General features: G+C 39.6%; 4 protein-coding genes across 4 annotated transcripts; 1 reads left to right on the top strand and 3 right to left on the bottom strand.

Moving 5' to 3' along the window:
• Positions 1-1,029: 1,029 nt before the first annotated feature.
• Positions 1,030-4,416, bottom strand: rnf185 (ring finger protein 185). Its single transcript, XM_080743131.1, has 7 exons — positions 4,239-4,416; positions 3,658-3,959; positions 2,911-2,929; positions 2,455-2,567; positions 2,089-2,143; positions 1,384-1,501; positions 1,030-1,266 (listed from the first exon to the last, which is right to left on the bottom strand). Exons 2-7 carry the CDS (start codon positions 3,846-3,848, stop codon positions 1,169-1,171), a joined length of 594 nt encoding a protein of 197 aa, XP_080599257.1. The 5' UTR covers positions 3,849-3,959; positions 4,239-4,416; the 3' UTR covers positions 1,030-1,168.
• Positions 4,417-5,800: 1,384 nt separating this feature from the next.
• Positions 5,801-6,847, bottom strand: LOC308299660 (chemerin-like receptor 1; the record flags this gene model as incomplete). The annotated part of the gene is made up of 1 exon (XM_080743452.1): positions 5,801-6,847. The coding sequence occupies one exon, from the start codon at positions 6,845-6,847 to the stop codon at positions 5,801-5,803; it is 1,047 nt and encodes a 348-aa protein (XP_080599578.1).
• A 2,173-nt stretch (positions 6,848-9,020) lies between these two features.
• On the top strand, positions 9,021-12,886 carry iscub (iron-sulfur cluster assembly enzyme b). Its single transcript, XM_080742449.1, has 5 exons — positions 9,021-9,165; positions 11,219-11,332; positions 11,762-11,872; positions 12,023-12,101; positions 12,232-12,886. Exons 1-5 carry the CDS (start codon positions 9,064-9,066, stop codon positions 12,321-12,323), a joined length of 498 nt encoding a protein of 165 aa, XP_080598575.1. The 5' UTR covers positions 9,021-9,063; the 3' UTR covers positions 12,324-12,886.
• An 846-nt stretch (positions 12,887-13,732) lies between these two features.
• tmem119b (transmembrane protein 119b) lies at positions 13,733-14,596 on the bottom strand (the record flags this gene model as incomplete). Its single annotated transcript, XM_080743451.1, has 1 exon — positions 13,733-14,596. The coding sequence occupies one exon, from the start codon at positions 14,594-14,596 to the stop codon at positions 13,733-13,735; it is 864 nt and encodes a 287-aa protein (XP_080599577.1).
• Between the last annotated feature and the right edge of the window lie 7,887 nt (positions 14,597-22,483).

Genomic DNA, 22,483 nt, shown 5'->3' with positions numbered 1-22,483 from the left:
GGGTGATCCATATAGAGTAGTCACAACAAGTATTTTTTTTTTCTTTATTTAATTGCCTGCCTTCATTCATATACTAGTTTAGAACATAAATTACAATGTTTGTGATCACTGTTTCATGCTCACGCTTGATTTAGTTCTCAGCACGGTGCAGGGTGTGCTTGTAGATTGTCTACACACAACCACCATTATAAATGCCTGGGCGGTGTAACCAATCAATAATTTGCTGGTAACGATAACCCAGTGACTCGCAAACTTTGTGAGCACCGACACATCGTGCAAGTTTCTGGAGTTTTTGAGTATAGATTGCTGGATTTCAGTTAGTGGTGTAAATAATACTCTGTCTAGTGGGTCTTCAAATGCATAAAAATACAAATCAACCAATGCTTAAAGATGGCGTGCCATGATTTTCCCCCCTAAAACATGATGATCAGGTATTATGATTATATTAGGAGAAAGATTTTTTCCAAAAGTGTACAGAAAGTGTTAAAATAGGTTTTTATGTAGCCACACCCACCAGTTCATTAAGTATGCATGATGGTTGTCAGGTGGGTGGTGCCCCACATAGACATAGAAAGGTAGACGCCTACTCTGGCTCTGGGGCGTTGGTAAAAGAGGACTGGCAAGCTCCAGAATGGGATGCTCGGTAGGCCAATTAGATGCGGGACTCCCTCTTTCCCACTGAAGGGGGCAGAGTGCCTTCCACAGTTCCGCACTTCCGCCAGTCCTGTTTTACCAGTCGCGCCAATGAACAGCAGCGGCGGATGAGGTATCTAGATTTTTATATCTGTGGTGACCCATGGCTGAAGTTAGCCACACCCAGTGTTGGGTGTATGGTAAAAGGGGAAGGAATGATTATATGATGTCATTAACTCAGTGTTTTTCAGTTGGGCCTTTTGACTCTGAGGCTTTCAGCTTTCAGGAGGTAACCAAAAATACACAGGGAAGAAATATTTGCATATTATAACCACATCTGGGGGTCTATTAGATTAGAGTAATGTTAACTCCATAGACACATAAAAAACAGAAAACTATGGCACCACCTCTTTAATATTTAGGATGTCAGATGTCAAGTAGATGTGAGCAATGATGTGGCATAATGTCTGACTTTTTTGCGGGTCAAATGCATTCTTTTGGGTCACTATCTAATGAAAATTCCCTGTCTTTTTGTTTATGCAATAAGAAGCCAAAACATAATCACCAAAGCAACAAACAGGAAAAGTCTTGACAGAAATTGCTCATCCATGTGTTGAGGTGTTCCAGGGGCAGCTGTATGAGACAATTAAAAGTTATACAGAGGTTACGGTATATCCTGGTAAAATACTGTACTATGTATGATGTGTTGAGTTCAAAAACATACTTTTATATTTTGTAAAACATGAATACCTGGGGGAGGTCTTCCATCATTGATGTTGAAGGCTGTTGCAAAAATACCAAATGGAAAGGCACCAATCCCAAATGACATTTGGAATCCCCCATCTCCAAAACCAAAACCTTGAAATCCCTGAAAAACAAGTATAAATAAAATAAATAAGGTGATATCAAGTTTACACATTTCCACAATATTTAGCCACATTTATAAATCTGAGGAGGAAACTATTTCACAAAGGTAAGATGAGGCAATATACAATGCAATGTGTAGTCATTCTCAAGGGACCCGTCTCCACATCACTTGTAGCATCTAATAGATCCCAGTGGGAAATGTCATTTTATTAATGAAAGTACAAGTTTGCACTACAGCATCTGCATCATCCAATGTAACAGTTTCATCATGAATGCATAATGCAACTCATCAGCTAACATTGCAGTTAGAAGCCGCAAATACAATTGTTTTAACCAACTAAGCCCTATTCAATTCTTTTTAAGAAAATCTACAAACTCAAATGTCACATCCCGACACGTCGTGAGCTTGTACATCTGCTCATTTTGAAAATGTTTGAAAATATTTGAAATGTTTTACATCCCCAAAATTGGGATGTGATGGTCAAAGTGCTTAAATATTATTGTAAATGTGATGATATAAATGTGGCCCTGTGAAACAATGTAATATTATGTGGCTAGTGATGTTAGTTTATCAGGCATAGTACTTACACCCCGATTTTCTGGCTCAGGCCTCTGGCCTTGCGGTCGAGGAGGTGTTCTCTCTCTGTAATGAAGCAATTGTTTTATTAGACAAGAACACCTTGCATTAAACGTACAATATGATACAACAATTCTAGGATTTTTCTGTAGGTCTAGTGCTGAAAATAACAATCTATAAGCAAAATAAAAATCAGATAAATCACAAAATGACAAAACAATGTGGTCAGCTTTGAACTTGAGGCACAAGAGTAATTCTAATTCATTTAGAGCCATGAGTGTAATTGTGATGGATACATGATGAGATTCAGTGGCATGCGTGTAGTTGTGATGAATTGACACTGAACATGAGGGTCAAATTTACATAACTTTACCCACCTTGGGTCCTGTTGGCCTGTGCTCCCCCGTCCATATAATGGGATAACTTTGTCTCTACTGATGCCAGCTTTGCATACTGGACACACCTGTCTATTTGGTCTAGTCTCCAACCACTGAATTAAACATGAAAAGAAAAGGGAACAACAATAGTAAATTAAATAGTTCACAGTTAATGTTTTTTCAACCAATTTAAACCTGGTGCCCCTATTTTCACCATGTCATTATAGGTGACATTTATATAAATAGTAATTTAAAAAGAATTCGGATTAGAATCTATTTATAAAAAGTGAAAATAGGAGATCTACAAGCTCACACCGCACGTGGTGCGACCCAATGTGAGCTTGTAGATGGTGATTTTCCCTAATCATTATACAATGAAGTATAAAGGACTTAACTTAAAATAAGTGGTTAAATAGGTGGATAGGAAGAAAGGGAACAAGTCCTCTACGAACTTACCTGATGCAGGCAAGGCCAACTGGTTGAGACGAGGCAGACAATAGAAGAGGGTTGGAGAAAAATAATGTTTGATTAGAGATAAATTTAGTTAGAAATAAAAACCGGTTATGTTATGCTAAATACGTAATGTTCTAAATAAGGTAGACCGATTCATAGCACAACTCTTCTCTTAACTAGTTTGTGTTACACAGATACAGGTACCACACTATCTAAAACCCAATTTCCTTAAACAATGTGTTCTTCTATTTTACTTGAGACGTAGGCTATGCATAAATTATGCCTATAAAATATCTGGTGCCAAAGATAGAACTACTGTAATAACTGTATAATAACTTGATTAATCGATTATATACTAATTTAAATACATTTGCACACAGTTTTTTGGGGGTTCTTTGGAAAGACATCACTTGTTCTGTGGACATTATTATGGACATAAACAAGAAGCTGAAGGGTAAAAGTCTTACTTTTTCCAAACAGGTGCCCACTCTTACTGTAAGCCTAGAGTAGACTGTATATAATCTAGCCTTGGATCAAGAGTCAAGACTATCATTGATGTATTTTATCGAGTACACTTTCGTATATCTACACAAAGGTAAAAGTCAGTAAAAATACATAGATCTCTTAATCCAAGGCTAGTTTATACCTGTTTTTTGCTACAGCAGATACAGTAAATCTAGGAACCCATGGGCAAAAATAAAATGTTGTATCTGTTTTGAGAGATTAAAGTAAGGCTTAGGTTATAGCTACCAGAAAAGATGTCCACAAAGGCTGATGACTGCGTCCTTGGAGGTGTCCAGACATATGTTACATTCAAAGGTGCTGTCCTGGTTGCCTCCGTCCCCCCCGGCGGTGGACGAGCTGCTGTTGTTGGATCCTGCGGGGTTCGGGCTCTCGGTGGCCGCAGCAGCAGAGCCAGAGGCTGGAGAGGCGCTCGCCATTTAGATCCACTAACAAGAGGTATGTGTGGAGTGATCCAGCTAACAACAGCTGACGACCCCCAGCTCTTCACAATATGTGCATATACGAACGCTGCTTCCTAGGGATTATGACTAAAGGTAAACACAACAGAGAAGGGAAATGAGGAGGATTGCTACGTAGGTTAACTAAACAAACGACTGTCTGTACGACATATGGTGCTGACTACTGACTACACAGCTAACGTTAGCAGACGACGGTCTAGAACGGAGTTTACGCCGTTTCTTGGTTAATTAGGTAATTAAACAAACCAAAGATACACTAATCAGATCACTACTGTCGTGGAAACCGCACCCTCTCTTCACCACACATTCTAAAGCTTTTCAAGTAAGTTAACATAGTATTCTTCTTACAGGAGATTGCATCACAGCTCCAGACCAGAGAGTCGACAGTACAGTAGTGTGTGTTGGTGTTTTCTTAGGGTGTTTATTTTGCCCTGCTTCTGTCTGCTAGGCAGAGCTTCCTGCTGAAGAAACAAGGAAGGAAGTTCGAACGAAACAGGGCAAAAATGTACCACTCTCAATCGGTAAAATAAGCTCTCAATGTGTAAAGAAGGAGACAAAGGACAGACTTTCTATCTAGATCTACGACATACTGGCAGGCAAGCTGTATGGATCAGCTAGCGCATAACTAAGCACACATTTTTAATCATTGGAACTTCAGATCATCGGGGTTCAGGAACATAAAATCCTGCAGTGCCTCCTCGTGGCCACAGATGGTAACTGGTATATTTGCAGCTCCAGCCTCCATTCTAAACTTTTGGGTATTCATAATAGTGGGCCCCACCGCCCCAGGCCCAGAGACACTTCTAAAACGCTTGATAGAAATCATGGCAGCAATACATTGATGCTATTTCGTCTCAAATATATATTTTATACCAAGTGGTTGCAAAATCCTGAAAAATGACCAAGCTGCAATGTGATGTTACAACTCTTTTCTTTTTTCCTTTTTACATTTCTTTATCCCCTTTTAATTGTTTGGTTTGGTAATATAAATATAAACATGTGTTTGTTCATGCCGTCTTTCAACCATTGTCCCAGGTATATAAGGGCAGATGGGGCCATCGTTGAACAGCACCACTTCTATTTGTCAGGAGAAGGTCATTCCGAACAACAAACCATGCATGTTTTACCCTTGCCAGGCCTCACCCCCTCTGGGAGATGAGTTGCGGGAACCCACGTCTATCTCACGTCAAGTCAGGTGTTTATTTGGCTTGTGATGTCGCCACTAAGTAAGGGGTGACAGGAAGAGCTATATTTTTGCTTTACATGGCAGTTTTAATTTAAGAATACAAGATTTCTCAATAGACTACATGTCCACCCTCCATTTTCACTTCCTGAAAAATTCTATGCAGAAAAAAGAAACAAGATAGATGCTTTGTAATTTTATTGGATTTATTTTTTAAATAAATGCCAAACATTGATACATTTACTTTAATGTATAAAAGTATATCAAGTATATTAAAGCCATTAAAATGTAAGTCTCTTCTGCTTCCTCTATTCAATTCTATTCTAATTGAAGCCAAGATACAAGCATTGTATTCAGAATCAGCTGATGGTTCTCGCTAGCTGGAGGATGGAGCAGGATTGCAGTATAAAACAATGAACCTGCTGCCTTTGTTGTGAGTTTTGACCTTGTAGTTTTTTATGTCATTTATTTTAGAAAATTGTTAGGGGATATTTTAAGAATATTTCTAAAAGTTCAGCTGTATAAGATATGTCCAAAATAGACACACAAGGTTAATGCTGTGGTTAAAGTACATACGCAGTATAGCTATCTGCAACAAAAACAACAAAAAGTAAAGAGTGAAATCAAACTGGGTGATAATTAATGGACGGATTAATTTCATTCATAATGACATGCCCCCTCCTCCAGGGGTGTTTCTGGTTACAATGGAAACAAATAAAAAAAATAGTCAAAGATGGCTTACACTTCTGAATTGAAAAGAGCCATTAGACCTAGAGTTGTTTGGGGCAACTGTGCGACCATCGTCTGCCATTGCATTTTCTATCCTCGACATGAAAGACCGCTTGAAGGTTTTCTTAAATTCAGTACCAATGAACACATAGATAATTGGATTCATGAAGCTGTTTGCTGCAGCCAGAGTGCCCCCCACATTCAGCCCAATTTCAATTACCTCCCGGCTGTGTTTACCTAAGTCAAACTCAACAAGAATAAAGGTGTGATAAGGAACCCAACAGATGAAAAAGGACAGGATGAGTGCAGCCATGACCTTGTAAGGCTTTGTAGACTTGATGGTTAACTTTCTCAGCTTCATACACAGAACTAAGCAGCAAAAGACAATCACCAGAAAAGGAACCAGAAATCCAAAAAATAATCGAGTCAGAGCCACTGCCTTGTGTCTAGAGATGTGCATGTAGTCGGTGTAGCACAGTGTGACAGGCCCGTGGACAGTGGTTTGTCTGTAGACCAGTGCAGGCGATGCTAGGGCTGCAGAGATGGTCCAGATGAGGACCACCATTCCAGATGCCTTGTTCGGTGTCCGGTGGTTCTGTGACCACACAGGGAATGTAATGATAACACAGCGATCAATGCTAATCATAACCAACAGGAAGACACTGCTGAACATGTTGAGAAACAGAGCAAAGGAGGTCAGCTTACACAACACCAGTCCAAAAATCCAGTTTGAAGTGACCGCATAGACAGTATCCAAGGGTAGACAGGCACAGAACACAAAGTCTGAGATGGCCAGACTGAGGTACCAGGTGGTGTTGACAGTCTTTTTCATTTTCCAGCCAGACATCCAAATGACCAAAGCATTTCCCCCAAATCCAATCACAGATATAAAGACTTTGATTGTTACCAGGACATAAGCCCAAGAGGACGTTGTGCTACTGAAAGTCCCGAGATCCATGACACCTGAAGATGAGTTGTAATCGGTTCCATTGTCCGATACATAATCCCCTTCACCATAATCAACATAATCTTCAATTCCCGCCATGTATTTACTTCTCCTATAAGGTATAGAACAGAACTTGTAAATACATAGGAACATACACAATCAAAAGGATCATACAGCCTCACAATATATAGGTTTCAGTATAATGTATACATAATTACAATAAAATGTTCATTAGTCAGAGAAGACTCACCTTATGGTACAAAATGTATCAATGTGAAAGGCAGCTACCACTACCTATTGTTTTCTTAGAAATGAATCTCCCTAAATGTGTGTTACTTCTGTGTAACTTCTGCTTCCTGGAGGGTGGTACCTTTCCTGGAGGGTGGTAACTTGCACAATTTATCATAAATCGACTGCATTTATAGTAGGCCTACTAAACAACATGCCTGTCCCATTTTCATTTGAACACTTTTTCAACAACAACTGTTATTATTGTCACTTCTGCACTCTTCCTCATTGCGTTTCCATAAACTTATTCGAAAATAGGAAGCAAATTATCAGAAATGGAAACGCAACTTGTGTCTGTATGGGTTAAATTGTTCTGCAGCCCCACCTAACAGAAAGCAATATTTCTTCCCCTAGGATAGAGAAGTTTTGAATGATTGTTTAATGTTCCCCAGTTTTTCAACTGTTTCTATATTATTATACTATTCTATATGCTTCGGCAATGTAAACGTATGTTTTCTCATGCCAATAAAGCTCCTTTTAATTGAAATTGTTTTATGTCAAGCTCAGTCCTTCCTGCAGCTGGCCTGAGTTGAACTTGAACCCCACCCAAGGCCCTTTGCTGCATATCGTTCACCATCTAGCTATCTCACTCTCACCTGGCATTTCCTGTTGCTATCGAATGGGCTTGAAGAAGAGAAACTTATTGGTCTACATTTGTCATAACCATTGGTGTTTAGCTGGGTTCTATTAGGACTTGGGGGTTTCATGGTCCTTTGTGTACTGTCACGTGCAGGTGGAAAATGTTTTGTAGACCAGGCTGCATTACAGTGCAAAGGTGATTCCTCACTTGTCTCTGCCCCCTGGTTCAATAGTATAGGCTACTACAGTAACAGTACAGTACAATACTGATGGGATAGATTACATTTTAATATCAATTATATTTAAAACACCACCTTCAGTGTTAAATGTCAAGGACATTCTGTTTTGGAACAACATGACTCATAGATGTGCTGAGATGTGCCCCACTGCAGGTCTGTGCAAAGGTGATGTCAAAGATACGGTATGCCATACTGACAAGGACATTGATGAAGGAAAGACCAAACATGTCTTGTCCTTCGAGCTTCTGAGCACAGACTCAGCCACCATCTCATGTTCATTGTTATGTTTCACAGTCAAATGAATGCTTGACTATATTAGTCTATTTCCCTGCATGTCTACACTGAAGTATTTGTGAAATGATGTTGCATTGTATGCAGATTCAGATTTAGAGAGAAACGAGAAACATGTTTATTGTACCTGGACATCTATTTTGTATGCTCATTGATTTAATACAACAAAGAGAAAATAGACTTATTACACTGGTGTGGTCTCCTTTCTTGTGTGGGAGTAATCTTTAATCATTTTTGGGGAAACTGGATTTATCCTTGTCTTATTTACATGGGATAATAGAAAATACCCATCAAATACAGTAACAGTATATAGTAGCCTATATTGTACTAGATCAGGGACATTTGGGGGGCTCAAAATATTGATTGATTGAAACTTTAACTTTAACAGCTTAACAGTGATACCCAAAGTTGAGTCCAGGGAACCCCAGGAGTCCTTGAAGGGGTTCCAGGTAATACCTGGCAAAATGTGTTGTTATATAGCAATAAAATCAGTTTATAGGTATTATATGGTATTATATCCGCACAGGCCATTTGAAAATAGCTGATCTATCATGATGATGCAACTTGTTATGACCTCCCTTGTAGACCTGCCCAAAATAGCTTAATAGCATGTCTAAAAAAGAATATTTTTGAAACGTTGGACAACACATATTTGGCATGAGGGACGGGGGTCCCTGGCACAAGCTGTTATCAATTGGGGGTCTTTCGTCCTTGACATGAGAACGAATTCTGAGAACCACGTACTGCACTAAACTAGTATAACTACTCCTTTAAAATCGCCCCCACTGGCGCCCCTGAACCTACTAGCCAATCAACGGGGACGTTGCGTAAAAGCCAAACAGCCTCTGGTTGTCTCCATAGAGCGCAGAGCCGCAGACAGTCAGCGAGGATAGTGCGTCACATCATATTTTGATAAACATGGCGGGGGTACTCGCCAAGAAGTGCATCAGTCCTCTCGCTTTTCTCAGGAGTAGAGTTTCTGTTCCGGAATATATTGCCCAGTGCTGTTATCATCAGAAGGTAAATTAACTTTATTATGACATTATTTGTTTTTGTTGTCGCACATTGTGAAGACAACCCTCTTGTTACGTCACGTCTAACTGTCAATGTGTTTTGACAGGTCATTTAAACCTATAGGCTAACTGGTGGAAATATGGAGTTGTTTAGTAAGACAGATAGTTCCATTTGTCCATTTATTCCAGTCTCATGAAACGCTAGTTCATCTCTTGTTTGTGTTAAACAGGCAGCCACAAAACAGCTACAGGCTACAATTGGTGCTAATCTTATCATAGATGTTCTAAACTGTGTCACTAGATTATCTATGGTATAGTGACACAGTTTTGTTTTGAACAATCTTCACCATGTTTGATGGCTTATCAACACGATTCAGTTAAAAGAACCATGACTTTAGGTCATTGCAAGGCCAAATGATGCAACATGTTGTGTAGTAGGCTATAAGCAATGTATTTCAATGTCATATTAGATTAGCCTATATGTTGAACTGATATTTAGCATAATGTTAGTACTTATAGCTCAACTAACGTATATAACTAACTAATAATTTAGCTGTTTTCAGTTCTTACAGTTGGGGAAATTCATGGTTAATTATTAATGCCCTATAAAATATAACATGTAGATCTTTTTATGCATATGATGTAGGCCTTTATAAGAAATGCTGTTTTTGTTTCACAAAACGTGTGTTCGTTTTGTATGTAGATACAAAACATTTGGGATATTAGGTTTATCCTGGCTCCTGTGTTTCGAGTCACATGGCAAAGTCAGGGAATCTCACCATATATTTGGAATGGAAACTGCTGGTACATGATGTAACATTACATTATTCTGACAGAGAACCTAGATACCGGTATGTTTGAACATCTTGCAGTACTTAACCTGAAGTCTCTATTACATGTTAGGAACTCCTTTGCGTCTAATAGACTACTGTGCATACTTTGATAATCAATAATCCATAGTTTAATCGTAATGTTGCAGTATACTGAGACACCTCTTAATTACCCATCATAGGATTCAACTGAATGAATAGGCCTACATATGCCTGCCTATAGGGATAATGAATGAATCCAAACATTGGGTGACCAGATGATGCAACATGTACTGTAGGTCATCTTATATTACCCACGGATTTAGAATTAGATTGCTAATCTCTTTCTAAATCTAAATGAAAGCTACTTGGTGAAAGTAGTTTAATATTCCCATCAAGTTGATTCATGTACTGTATTTAAATTGAGACAGCATGTATTCTCATTTGTTCAACCTAGTAATGAGGTTTAATTAAGTAACTTTGGAGCAAAACCCCCTTTTTTATGACGAAATTTGGGTTAATATGCTTATTTTCATACACACTCGGCTGACAACTAGTGTATATGTGCATCTAACAGTGCAGAAAGATGTGGCCAATATGTTTGTGTCATAACCTTAAATATCTTCAGCGCTGTTTTCAGAATGACTCTGCAGAAAATGGGGGAGTGGATAGGTTCAGACTGAGGACAAATTAACTATAGCAGACAATGGAGGCATGTCTAATAGTTTGTTTCAGTTTCCCCTTAAACAATGCTAGTTTCACAACTGCAACAGCAGCATCCTGTAATTTGTCATCACTGGATGATATAGCCAAGAAGAGGCTACACAAAGGGTAGTTATTATAATCCCCTTAACATTATACTTTGTCGTGTGATGATTCGCATATAGCCGATCTACAAGCTCACAATGTGTCACAGTTGTTAGCTTGTCCATCTGGTCATTTAGAACATTTGCCAAAATAGGGTTATAACTGGTTATTAGAAAGGGGCGGCAGCGGCTCAGGGGTAGAGTGGCCGGCAGAGCGTCTGGAACGCAACCTTGAGGTTCCCAGTTCGATCCCGGGCTCCCCCAGAGGTAATCTCGAAGTGTTCTTGAGCAAGACGCCCCTGAACCAATAATTGCTCCAGATGTGCAGGTTGATGTGCCTTGCATGTTTTCCTCCGCCATCGATGTATGAATGGGTGAATGTAATGCACAATCTATGGGCTATATAAATGCACCATTTGCCATTTATGTCTTCCCTTTACACAAGGTGGTGGATCATTATGAGAACCCAAGGAATGTTGGAACATTGGACAAGAACTCCAGGAATGTTGGTACAGGCTTGGTGGGGGCTCCAGCTTGTGGTGATGTGATGAAACTTCAGGTATTTATTTTATTATTTATCTGATACATATCACATTCAGGGTTTCTCCTCTAATATTTATTTTTAATATTGCCTCTACATACACCTGGATGTTCTTGATTGCTGTATGTAATACAGTGTATGAGGTCACATAAGCTTTTAAAAACATTACCCAATAATCCTGGCACAGACAACATGGCCCTTTTATAGGTGGCATGTATATTCATTAGTATATTCTGGCGCTAACATTTGGTAATTTAGGCATTTTACCTTGTTGATTCAGGCTATTTGTGAAAAAATGCGATGCAAGAAGTTATTTTAGCAATCTGTTTAGTCATCAAAAAGGAATTGTCACTATTCTTTTCTAACACTGTAAAAGGTATTTCATACATGTACAGTACATTACGATAACTTTATCTAGAGTAAAAGAAGACTTTATTTATTCAACAGATAGAGGTGAATGATGAAGGGAAGATTGTGAATGCCAAATTTAAGACATTCGGCTGTGGCTCTGCCATTGCCTCAAGCTCCCTGGCGACAGAATGGGTGAAAGGCAAATCTGTGAGTACGCACACACACACACACACACACACACACACACACACACACACACACACACACACACACACACACACACACACACACACACACACACACACAGTACAAGTGAATGGAATTGATAGTGTAGTTCATGGAACCTCTTTTGTTCAGGTGGACGAAGCCTTGACAATAAGGAACACCGATATTGCCAAAGAGCTCAGTCTTCCACCAGTCAAGCTTCACTGCTCTAGTAAGTCTGTGTGAAAGTGCTTATTTGATTCCCAAAACGTTTTCAATGTTTATATAGTATGTTATATAGCTCTATAGTGGCTGTATTCTGTTCCATTTCCTCATTCAAGTTTCTATTTTCTCCTTTCCAGTGCTGGCAGAAGATGCTATTAAGGCTGCCCTGGCTGATTATCGGCTGAAACAGCAGGAAGACCAGCAGGGGGCAGTCACAGCCAGCAACTAAAATGGACACCATCAGTAGCCCTGCATCATGTATTCTACTGGCAAAGAGAGAAACAGAAGTAACCCTGGATCTCTAATGTAGCTTTCTATATTATTCATGCACGCGTTTAGCACAGCAGACATACACCTTGAACCACATTTAGACAGCACGGTATTTCATTAAATCCCTTTGGCACCCTGGTTCTAACCCTTTCTTAGCCTCTCACATAAACGCACAATGGCCGGGTGATTGGTACAAAGTCATGCCTTACTTCAAAGGGTGAGAGCAAGCATATGTTGCAACTTGTTTATGTTTTCAGAATGTCTGACGCAGTAGTGGTAAATATTGATTGAATTAAGGCTGACTCAGTGTCATATCCACACACCCTAAGCACTGTTTTTTGAAATGCACTATGGCAGAATTGGTTAAAAGACCTTTAAGGGACCAATTGTTGGTTTATAGAAATGCCTCTTTGGGAACCTATAACAATACAAAAATATAGTTACTTTTCCTCTGCTGTTAAAGAAGGCTGGACAGCCAATACATTACAAAAATAAAAGCATGGAGCTGGAGAGTCTAACACATTTTTTGTTGTTTGTGTTGAATGCTTGGGTCAGCAGTTAATATACTGGTGTGCTCTTTTTTATTGGATTATTTTCTTGAACAGTATATTATGGCTGGGCAATATTTTTTTCTTTTTACATTTTCATAAATAGCAAAAACGGATCTACAAGCTCAAAACCCTTTTGAAAGTAGGCCTATAAAATAGGGCTTAAAGCGGTTAAAACCAGGAAAATACAACACTACGTCATATCACAGAATTATATCCAAAATCCCAGACAATATAGTCTCACATTACATTATTGATAAATCAATTTATTGCCCAGCCCTAGTTTATATTGAACATGTCCAGTAAAAGGTCATCTTAACTGCTTAAGTATGTTTTACTGACAGTAATTGAACACTAGATGAATCCTGTTTTACACACCCCTCAATTGTTTTTCAAACTAAAATATCTATGATTAACAGGATATAGTATAGGCTACAATATTTAATGACTTCTTCAAACTGATCTCCAGCTGTTGTCTGTCAGTGAGGATGTTTAGGTAGTATAACAAACATTCCCATTCTCAACAAACCCATTACCACCCTGTACAAGAATTAGAATAAATATTCATTGTGCCAACAAATCAGATCTTTACAAAATCTTTCCGTCTCACCTGGTCTTCCTCCAACGGGTATAATTCTTTGATCCATGACAATGAAACAAAAATGATTACAAAGTCTACAAGATCCTGTTTGTATGTAGCACTGTTTTGTCAAAACATCCCACAGAAAATATTTACAGAGCTGTCATGTTTACCTACAAAATGTCTGCTTGCGGATTCCAAATGGAACTGAAATTTGAAGTATCCTTGTTTCCTAATGGTCTAGAAAGCAGTTTTTTCTCCTGTGATCAACTGAATCGCAGGAGGAGAGTCTTTGTGAATTGATGTGGGCCGTTGGTCCTGGTGAACCTGTGAAGCAACAGATGCAGACTCATCTGAGACATCCTTCTCTAGGCATGCCTCTTCTTGAGGGATCAGAGGCATCTCTGGGCTGATGGTTGTTCCAGCCACTTTCCAGTCTGACAGCTGACATTGCACCTGTTTCTCAGGTGTATGGCTGTCCAGAAGGCTGTTATCTCTTTCACTGTCTTCAGGACTTTGGTCTGCTGCTTTCTGACTGGAGTCCATTGGCTCTCTGTCATCAACAGGAGTTTTGTTTGGCGTTCGAAGGTTTTTAGCTATCCTCATAATATCTGCCTGTAACTGCTTGCGAGAGTCCATTGGCCCACTTTCCTGACCAATAGATGTCTTTTCTGGAACTTCATTAAATGGCTTGGTACCTCCAGTCTTGTCCCTCTGGTCCACATACATTTTTGGGGGGAATGACGAAGGGTAGTAGGCATTGACCTTTTGTCTGCGGCTCATGAAGACTGCGCCACAGATAATGAGCAGAATAACAACAAGTAGAGTGATGCCAACAAGAATAATGAGTAAGTTGGACTGCAGGAAGTCAGCAACTTGATACAGGAGGATGGTATTCGTTAGAGTGGGGGTAGGAAATGTAGTTTGGTATTCCGTGGCTGGGCTAGTGGTAGCCAGTAGTGAAGAAGTGGGGACCAAGTAACTTGGCTCCTCTGTATCTGCACTTCCCTCATCTGCAATGTGGAAAGGGAGGGTTGTGGCCAAAGTGCTGCTGGACCATAGAGCCACAAACAGACCAACCAAGTTATGCGTGATGAGGGACATCATTCCATGTAGGATCTGAAAATACATGGAAAGGTGTCATCTTTGCTGAATGTACATGTGTTAAATATGTTTCACTTTGAAAATTATTAATACTTAATAAAAATACATTTGATTTCTGAAAAATAAGTCAAAGTATTCTCTGAACAACTGCTTAAAAACAACAGGTTATATGTAAAGCCTCTCCAAAACATGAATTCAAACAGCTTCTCTAAATGAAAAGTCCAGTGTTTTTAATTAAATTCAGATTTACACAATATGCTGTTGCAGGATCCCCCAATATTTGCAGTGAGGCTGTGTTGCTTAAAATATTGTAGCAATGTAGAGTTTCGCAGCGCTTTCATCTTGATATACCATAATAGGCCTGGACATTAGGAGGAGGACTTTACTTGGACTGTCTAATATAACCACAACGCCTTCATATTTCTTTCCATTCCATCTGTGTGCAAGCTGGCTCACAGGAAGGTCTGCTCAGCACTCATCAGGAGATCAGCAGCACTGGATTATGTATAATGTGTCTGTCAAGACATCACAAACATACTATACTGTATATGTAGACATCTGCACATACATTGCGTTGAATTACACTTGCATGTGCAAACGGACGTACACAAATAAATAAGACACTTTAATTGCGGTTACATACAGTATGCAATTGGACCACAGTCATGACTGAATGATTTAACATTTATTCATGCTGCCACATTCATTGTCTGGTGATTTCTGCTATTCTGAGTTTTGGACTTGATTCATGTTCTGTCCTCACAGACTAAAGTAATATATTGTTATGACAATATAGCTTCCTGTGTGGAAATAAATGGTCAACTATGAAAAATGTAATCCAGAGCTATGACTTAACGTATGTCTTGGGTCCAGTTTAAAGTCTGAAATTGAATTATTAGATCTAATTGTATTATGCCCTTAACTGAATACATTTCTGAAAGCATTGTGATGCTGTCACATCATCCCGCATAGTGCTCATGTGTTGTTACTTTGCTGTAAAGCTTCAGCGAAAAAAAAAGAAAGAAATCTAAACAATACAAAGCAACATTCCAATGAAAAGTCAGTTTGAAATATCAAACATATATACTCACATATCACCACACACAAAGGCGTCTTCTCTGGAACTGTGATTGGTAAGTTGAAAATGGCCTAGGAAAGTGGACTGGGGGAGAAGGAAGAAAAGACGTTTGCCTGCTGTACCGTGTAACTTGTACAGTTTCAGATTTCAGGCTGGGGCTTTCTCTGGATGGTGGTGCAAAAAGAAGTTGTTAGCCATGAAGACAAATCCCTCCTTCCCTCTCCAATGTTCTCCTCCCCCTATGTCTTGCAGTTCCACAGTGAGTGGCTGTGCTCTGGCCTACACACAGATTGTTCTTGTTAGGTAGTAGTTTATGAGGCGCAGTGGGGGCAGGGGACTCTCCGGCTCTCCTGTCCTGGCATTCAGCATTGGGTGTGCAATGCCAGAAACAATACACAGATAGTAGAATTAAATAATGATTGGCTCAGTTTTGGGTATAAGACAGACATGTATTTTATACCTTTGGAAAAGCATTATGCTACTATAATGCACACTCCCCCATTTCTTTGTACAAATCCTTCAGGAGCATCCTTGTACGTTGTACAATAGTACACTGTGTTTTTGTTTTACACAGATGCAAATGGATGAAGACATTTCAACATCTCCTCTTTCATCCCCTATCTTCAGTAACCTACTTCTACACAACCAAATCCAAAATGACACTGGCTATGAGGGATGGTCATATGGTTCCTCTGAATATGGTCCATACTTTGTACCTCTTACTTTGTCTCTGACACGGATGACTTACAGCCGACCTGCGGTGGTAAAAATAGTTGGACAGCTCTTAAGAGTGACCAGCCCTCACAGGAAAGAGTTAATGTTTCCTGTGCAGACATAAGCCCCCATACCAGCCCAGAAAAGGTGGAACTGAGAAGGGCACATGCTGAAGGTGTTCTTTCAAACAATGTGGAGGGTGTTCTGCAAAGAGGCATCGAATTAAACATGAGCAATGTGTGACCACTTTGGGGACTGGGGAGAGTGAATATGTGCAAGGAAGTCAAAATGAGTGTGTATGTTTATTATGAGCGCATGTGTGTGTCTGTGTATGCAGACTCAGAGATAGCCTAATGCATTTCAAGCTTGTATATCTGGCAAGTGTGCAATGTTTGCAATCAATCAAGACAAGTCTAACTTTATATGGTCAAGAAGAGGACCATGTGATGAGGTCATGCATTCTCCATCTCTATTTGTCTCCAAAGTTCTGGTTGATATTAATTTGATTCGGTTCAATCTGCTCTCCTTTGAAAATCACATTTTCCACAAGTTAATACGATACACAAGAATGCACAAGGCCAGTAGGGTTTTCAATGCACATGACAAACCAACCATTTCCTTAATAGTTCACTTGTGATTTTATAGTTAGACAGGAAAGGACTGAGTGAAGTAAACAACATAGCTGATCAGATTCAGACCTTTAAACAACTGAAACATTGAAAGATATGGCTATTGATATATGAGAACCCAAAGACACAGATGATTTTGCGTATCAAACCTAGCTAATCTACAAGCTCATAACGCTGCGACACGTTGTGAGCTTCTAGGTCTGCTATTTTCTGTGCGGGATACCGGCCCACAACAAAGTATATATCAGGCTAAATCTTTTTATGTTTAAGTCTTTTGAAGTTGTATTCAATGATGTTAATGAGACAAAGCTGAAACTAGAGGCAAGAGGCATGTGTTCTTCCTCAAACCTGGGCTCCAGATCCCTTGTTTCCTTTTTCAAATGAAAGGAAGTGAATATCAATTTGAGCCAAAGGATAAATAAAGGCCTTTCATGAAGCCAGACATCTGTGTTCCCAGGCAGGGTCATGAGTTGTGGTCTCTGCAACAGTGTTCGTGTTATCCATTTATTTATTTTTTGACCTTTTACACAAATATATACACAATATAGGGGCACACAGACCCTCCCTTTACAAAATAATCTAAATGTAAAAACTTGCAATTGTTCATCACAGTATAAAGCTACTTGAATTACGAACATATTTCATAATGGTATGGTGTGCATTGAACTGAATTGCATTTCACTGAATATTATAGGGAAGCTATACAAAAGAGGACACACACACACACACACACACACACACACACACACACACACACACACACACACACACACACACACACACGTACAGTTCAAAAATAAACAATTGCATGCATTAATGCATACCATTACGCAATGAGCATCATAGAAGTTGTCTCCATAATGAAACCTGTCGATGAAGATATACAAAACCTAATGAAAACATGGCCTTCCTGTCTCCTGTTAAGTGAAATACCACCAGGGCTAAATACAGGCTGTGTTCCAAATATTTCTTTCATCTTTGTTCTTGTTTTAAATTCACTCTAATCCATTCTCTACACAGTATCCAGAGTGGTTATTTAATTCTGAATGTGTAAAAACATACCCGCAAGAGTTAAATTAACACTCTGGACAATACATTTGCTGTCCCACCTACATCAAATGCTGAGTACCTTTAATGGTAAACGAGCACGGAAATGTAACATATGCTTGGTTCTGTCTTTGTGGTTTGTCTCTTCCTTCCTAGCAGTTGGGTGTGTAGGGTAGCCAAACAAACAACATCAAACAGAAGAGGAAGTGTTTCAAAGACCTGAAACAATTTCATATTCACAGAGGTCAGATGAACTGCCCAATTCAGACATCTGAACAATAATAACATACAGTATAAACAAACAAGTTTACAGATACAGTTTTTCTCCATACAGATTTTCTTTTTTACTTTATAAGTTCAATACTAAATAATGCAAATGTAAATGCTATTTGGGGTAAAAGGTTTTGAGTCATTGATTAGATCTGGAGTCGATCATGGGTACCGCAAACTCAGCGCATGAGTATCTTGGCTTGGGTATCGCAGCAAACTATATTACCACACAATGTTCTGAAGTCATAGTCAACCAAAACATCATGATCCCTGGTTTGGCCCCGTTTGCCTCAGATCTCTCAAGAGAATAGGGCCAAAATTGCTCCCCCTTTCGATCCCTTTCGGACCCACTGAGCACACGTTGGCCCGTTCCTTGTACAGTATATAGAAGCAACAGCACAATCAGGTGGTGCGGTGCTGGCTGCTATGTGGAAATGCAGCATAAAGACATACACTGAGATCTGATCTCAGTGTGGCGCTGTATCTCAGCAACCCATGATCTCAGGGGTTGCTTCCAACTAAATCTAAACAGAACGGTCGTTTTCTGGAAGGAAACTGTTCAGGGTGAGGTTATCACCCATATCCTCATCACTGTCATCCTCTGTGCTGTGCAACAGGGCTCCATTGCTCCTTGGATTAGTGTGTCTCCCGTATGGACAGTTCTTTTCAGGCAGCAAGGCAGAGATACACACAAGCTCAGTCCCTTGCTGAGACTCCCTGGTGAGGTAACGGTCACGATGCTTCCTGGCTGACAGCTTGGTGCAGAGGATAATAGTAGAAACCATAAAGATAGTGGCTATCAATGCCAGTGCTGCAATGGCAATAAGGCAATGGTTAACTTCACCACTACGATGGTTTGTAGGGCAGGTCACCTTTTCAGTTGGTTTCTCTGTAGAGCAGGGCTTGAGCGCTTTTTCTGTTGGTTTCTCTGTGGGGGGTGATGTCCTAGCTGTTGGGAGGGATGTGGTGGTCACCCTGGGTATCAGAGGGAATACTGGCGCAGAGGAATTGGTGGAGTTAGATGTCGCAGAAAAGGGCAATGTTGTTTCAGTGGTGGTGGAGGTTTTTGTCTTCATAGAAGGCTGGTGGTGAGATGTAGAAGAGAACTCTGTTTTGGGGAAGACTCTCCCAGAGGAATTGCTGGAGGTAGGAGAGGGAGACAAAGTTGATGTTGCTTCAGCGGCACTGGTGGAGGACGTCATTGTGACAGGGGATGTGGTTGATGAATGTGACATCTTCATAGAAGAAGACTGGGAGCGAGATGTAGAGGAGGACTCTGCTTTGGTGGACAAAGCAGAGTGAACTTTTGTTATTTTGATAGGCCATGAAGTGGTTTTGGGGTCCAAGGAAGCTGTTGATCCTAACGTTGAGTTAGTAGTAGCTGTAGTTGGTGACCCAGATGTCATAGTATGTGCGTTACTATGTTCGACTTCCTGTATGGGGGACGGAGCGTTGCTGGAAGTGGTGGTGAAGGCTGTAGGTGTAAAGGAGGACTCTGAGGTTGAGCTAGGGTGCGGGGAAGTAAGCTTCGATGCAGAGGTCGTCGCAGACGGGCCAGGCGTTGTAATGAGTGGTTCTGGACTTGATGGCTGAACTGTGGGTTTCATGGTTACTGAATCTTTCAAAGGAGTGTGATGAGAGGACACCATTCCAGCAGTCACTGCGGTTTTGGTGTTGCTTGGCTCTTCATTTTCAGCTGACGGTGACACGACATTGCCCTTTGGTGTTGCTGGTTTTGTAAGAATACCCGCATTGTTTTGAGTGAACAGGGCTTTCAAGTATCCAGACGAGGTCTGATGGTTTGTTTTATGAGCTCCAGATGGGGTCAGATGGACGGCTGTCTCACTGTGGTCCAGAGGTTTAGCAGTGGTACTACTTATGTTGACCCCTGGGGTGGTAACATATTGAGACTGCACAGAGGCCAAAAGAAATACAACCAAGAGCAGTGCTGGATCCTTCCTAATGTTAGCCAACACCATGGTTCAGAGAGAGATCTGAAATGAGAAAATACAAATCCACATTTACTGGCGCTAGCAAGATAGGCACATGTGTGATTCTCGTGTCTTTCAAATGAATGCCTATAAATATAATCAATGTTCCTGATTCCTATTATATGGGTATAATCACCTGTATATGGGGGAAAGCATTGATTAAAGTCTGTAGTTACATGTCCAGGGTTCACTTGGTGGAACTACAGTATACTGTATGCCCTCGGGTCATTCATTTTTCAATTAAATAAAGCTCTATTGTAATGCCAAATCACAACAAGTTGTACCAAGACATTTTATTTTGTGCAGAGAACCAGCAATGTACTTGCAATGGTGACAACGAAACTCCCACTCAATTACCTGGAAGAAACATCAGGCAAAATCAATCTCTAGTGGCCATTTGCCTTCACCATGTCTACATTTACCATACTTTATTTTTGATAATGATATTTATGTTTGATAATATCACAATTTAACTACGTACATTAATTACGCACACCCCTGGCGTCCCCATTTTTTGCACATTTTCCAGGCGTTGTGAACTTGTGGAGCTGCAATTTACGCTATTTGTCATATGGCAAATTACATAAGGTTTAAGTGGTTAAAAAAAACTTTACTAATCCAACCCTGCATGTCACCAACATCTTATTAAGAAATAGTCTTCATGAGGAAATAATGAAATCATCTTTCACCATCCTTTTGCACTAGGAGATATTAACCATTATTAAACTAATCCTTAAAACAAGTGTAAAACAAACCTCTTGGACAGAACATGTACCATGATGAACACAAGCAATATGCAATTTCTTCATAATAGATTGACTGCCTATAATGAAGCCCACACAAGATCAAAATAGTAAAAGCAGGTTTAAGGCAGTTAAACTGTATTTCACATGTAAAATGAATAATTAGAGCATAACATTTTTTATCTAAATGTATTTATTTTTAATCAAAAGGATCAATATATAAACAACTTTAATTTTTCAGAGACAAACATTACCTTTGTGATGGAGAAAATGGTGGTGGCGCATGAAGATGTAAAGTTGGTTTCAGCTCATGACAGTGATTCTAGATCCTTTGTGCATTTTGAAGCAGTATCTACGGTACCTGATATCAGAAACAGGAAATGTTGACTGCTTTCAACATTATCCAAAGGGTAGTCAGAGCTGAAAAGATACAAAGCCCTAACATTTAGGTTGTTTTTCAAGAAACTATCTTAAAACAGTATGTCACGATCACGAGAAGGAATCTAGACTGCCCAGTTATTTTCCAGCAAATACTATAGGTTACTTCTCTTTCAGAAATAACAAGTCTTTGCTATATCATTTGGCTTATTTAAAATGTAATTATGCCTATCGGTATATTTCAATGGACTCACTTGTCTTACCTCAGATGCAGTACAGTGTACAGTGTTGAAGAGATATGCTGCAATATTGCACATGCCTGCCCTGATGAGCGGATTGTACGTGAACAGGAAGTATACTCAGTTCTTTAAAAGTTACTCAACGGTCTGCCAGTCAGCGATATGGCGGATATAGCAAAGTATTACGTTAAATGCATAGCAGGAAGTTACATACACCGGAAAGTACTTCACAATGATAACTATAGGTACTTTAACCTAGATGTGATGGTGTCGGTAGTGGCTATAGGCCCTTGATAATCGGACCCAAGGGTATTATAGTTTAGCATTCTTCATTCGTTTTTGTTTTGATTTTCAATTTAGATATTTTTTGTTGTTGTTTTTTAAGGCTTTTATGAATAGCCTATGGCCTTGTCAGGGGTGTGAACATTTTTGACAGCTCTTAAATCTGGCTTACGTATGAAATATTGACAAAGACTAAGAACAATCTCTATTTCTCTATGATTTAATTATTATTTTTTTGTACAGTTTCACTTTCAGTTAGCTGTTTTTTCTTTGTGGAAAATCCTAATACATTTTGTTTAAAATATATTATATTTTTAAATAGTTAACTATAATAACCTTGACCTGACGGTCATGGTGAGTGGCATGTACGTAAATACACATAATGTACACAGATAGTCTGACTCATTTCTTTTCTGGGGTTTAAATTCACGTTTTGAAACATGGTCTCCACGGCAACCACCCACTTCCTGCTGGTGCTGATGAGTCAAACTGAGCAGCTGCTGGAAAACATTTTGG

Source organism: Nannobrachium achirus (assembly GCF_963921795.1).
Source record: "Nannobrachium achirus genome assembly, chromosome: 15".
Lineage (NCBI taxonomy): Eukaryota > Metazoa > Chordata > Actinopteri > Myctophiformes > Myctophidae > Nannobrachium > Nannobrachium achirus.
Note: the sequence above shows the minus strand (reverse complement) of the source record. Positions and strands in the feature narration are given on the sequence as shown.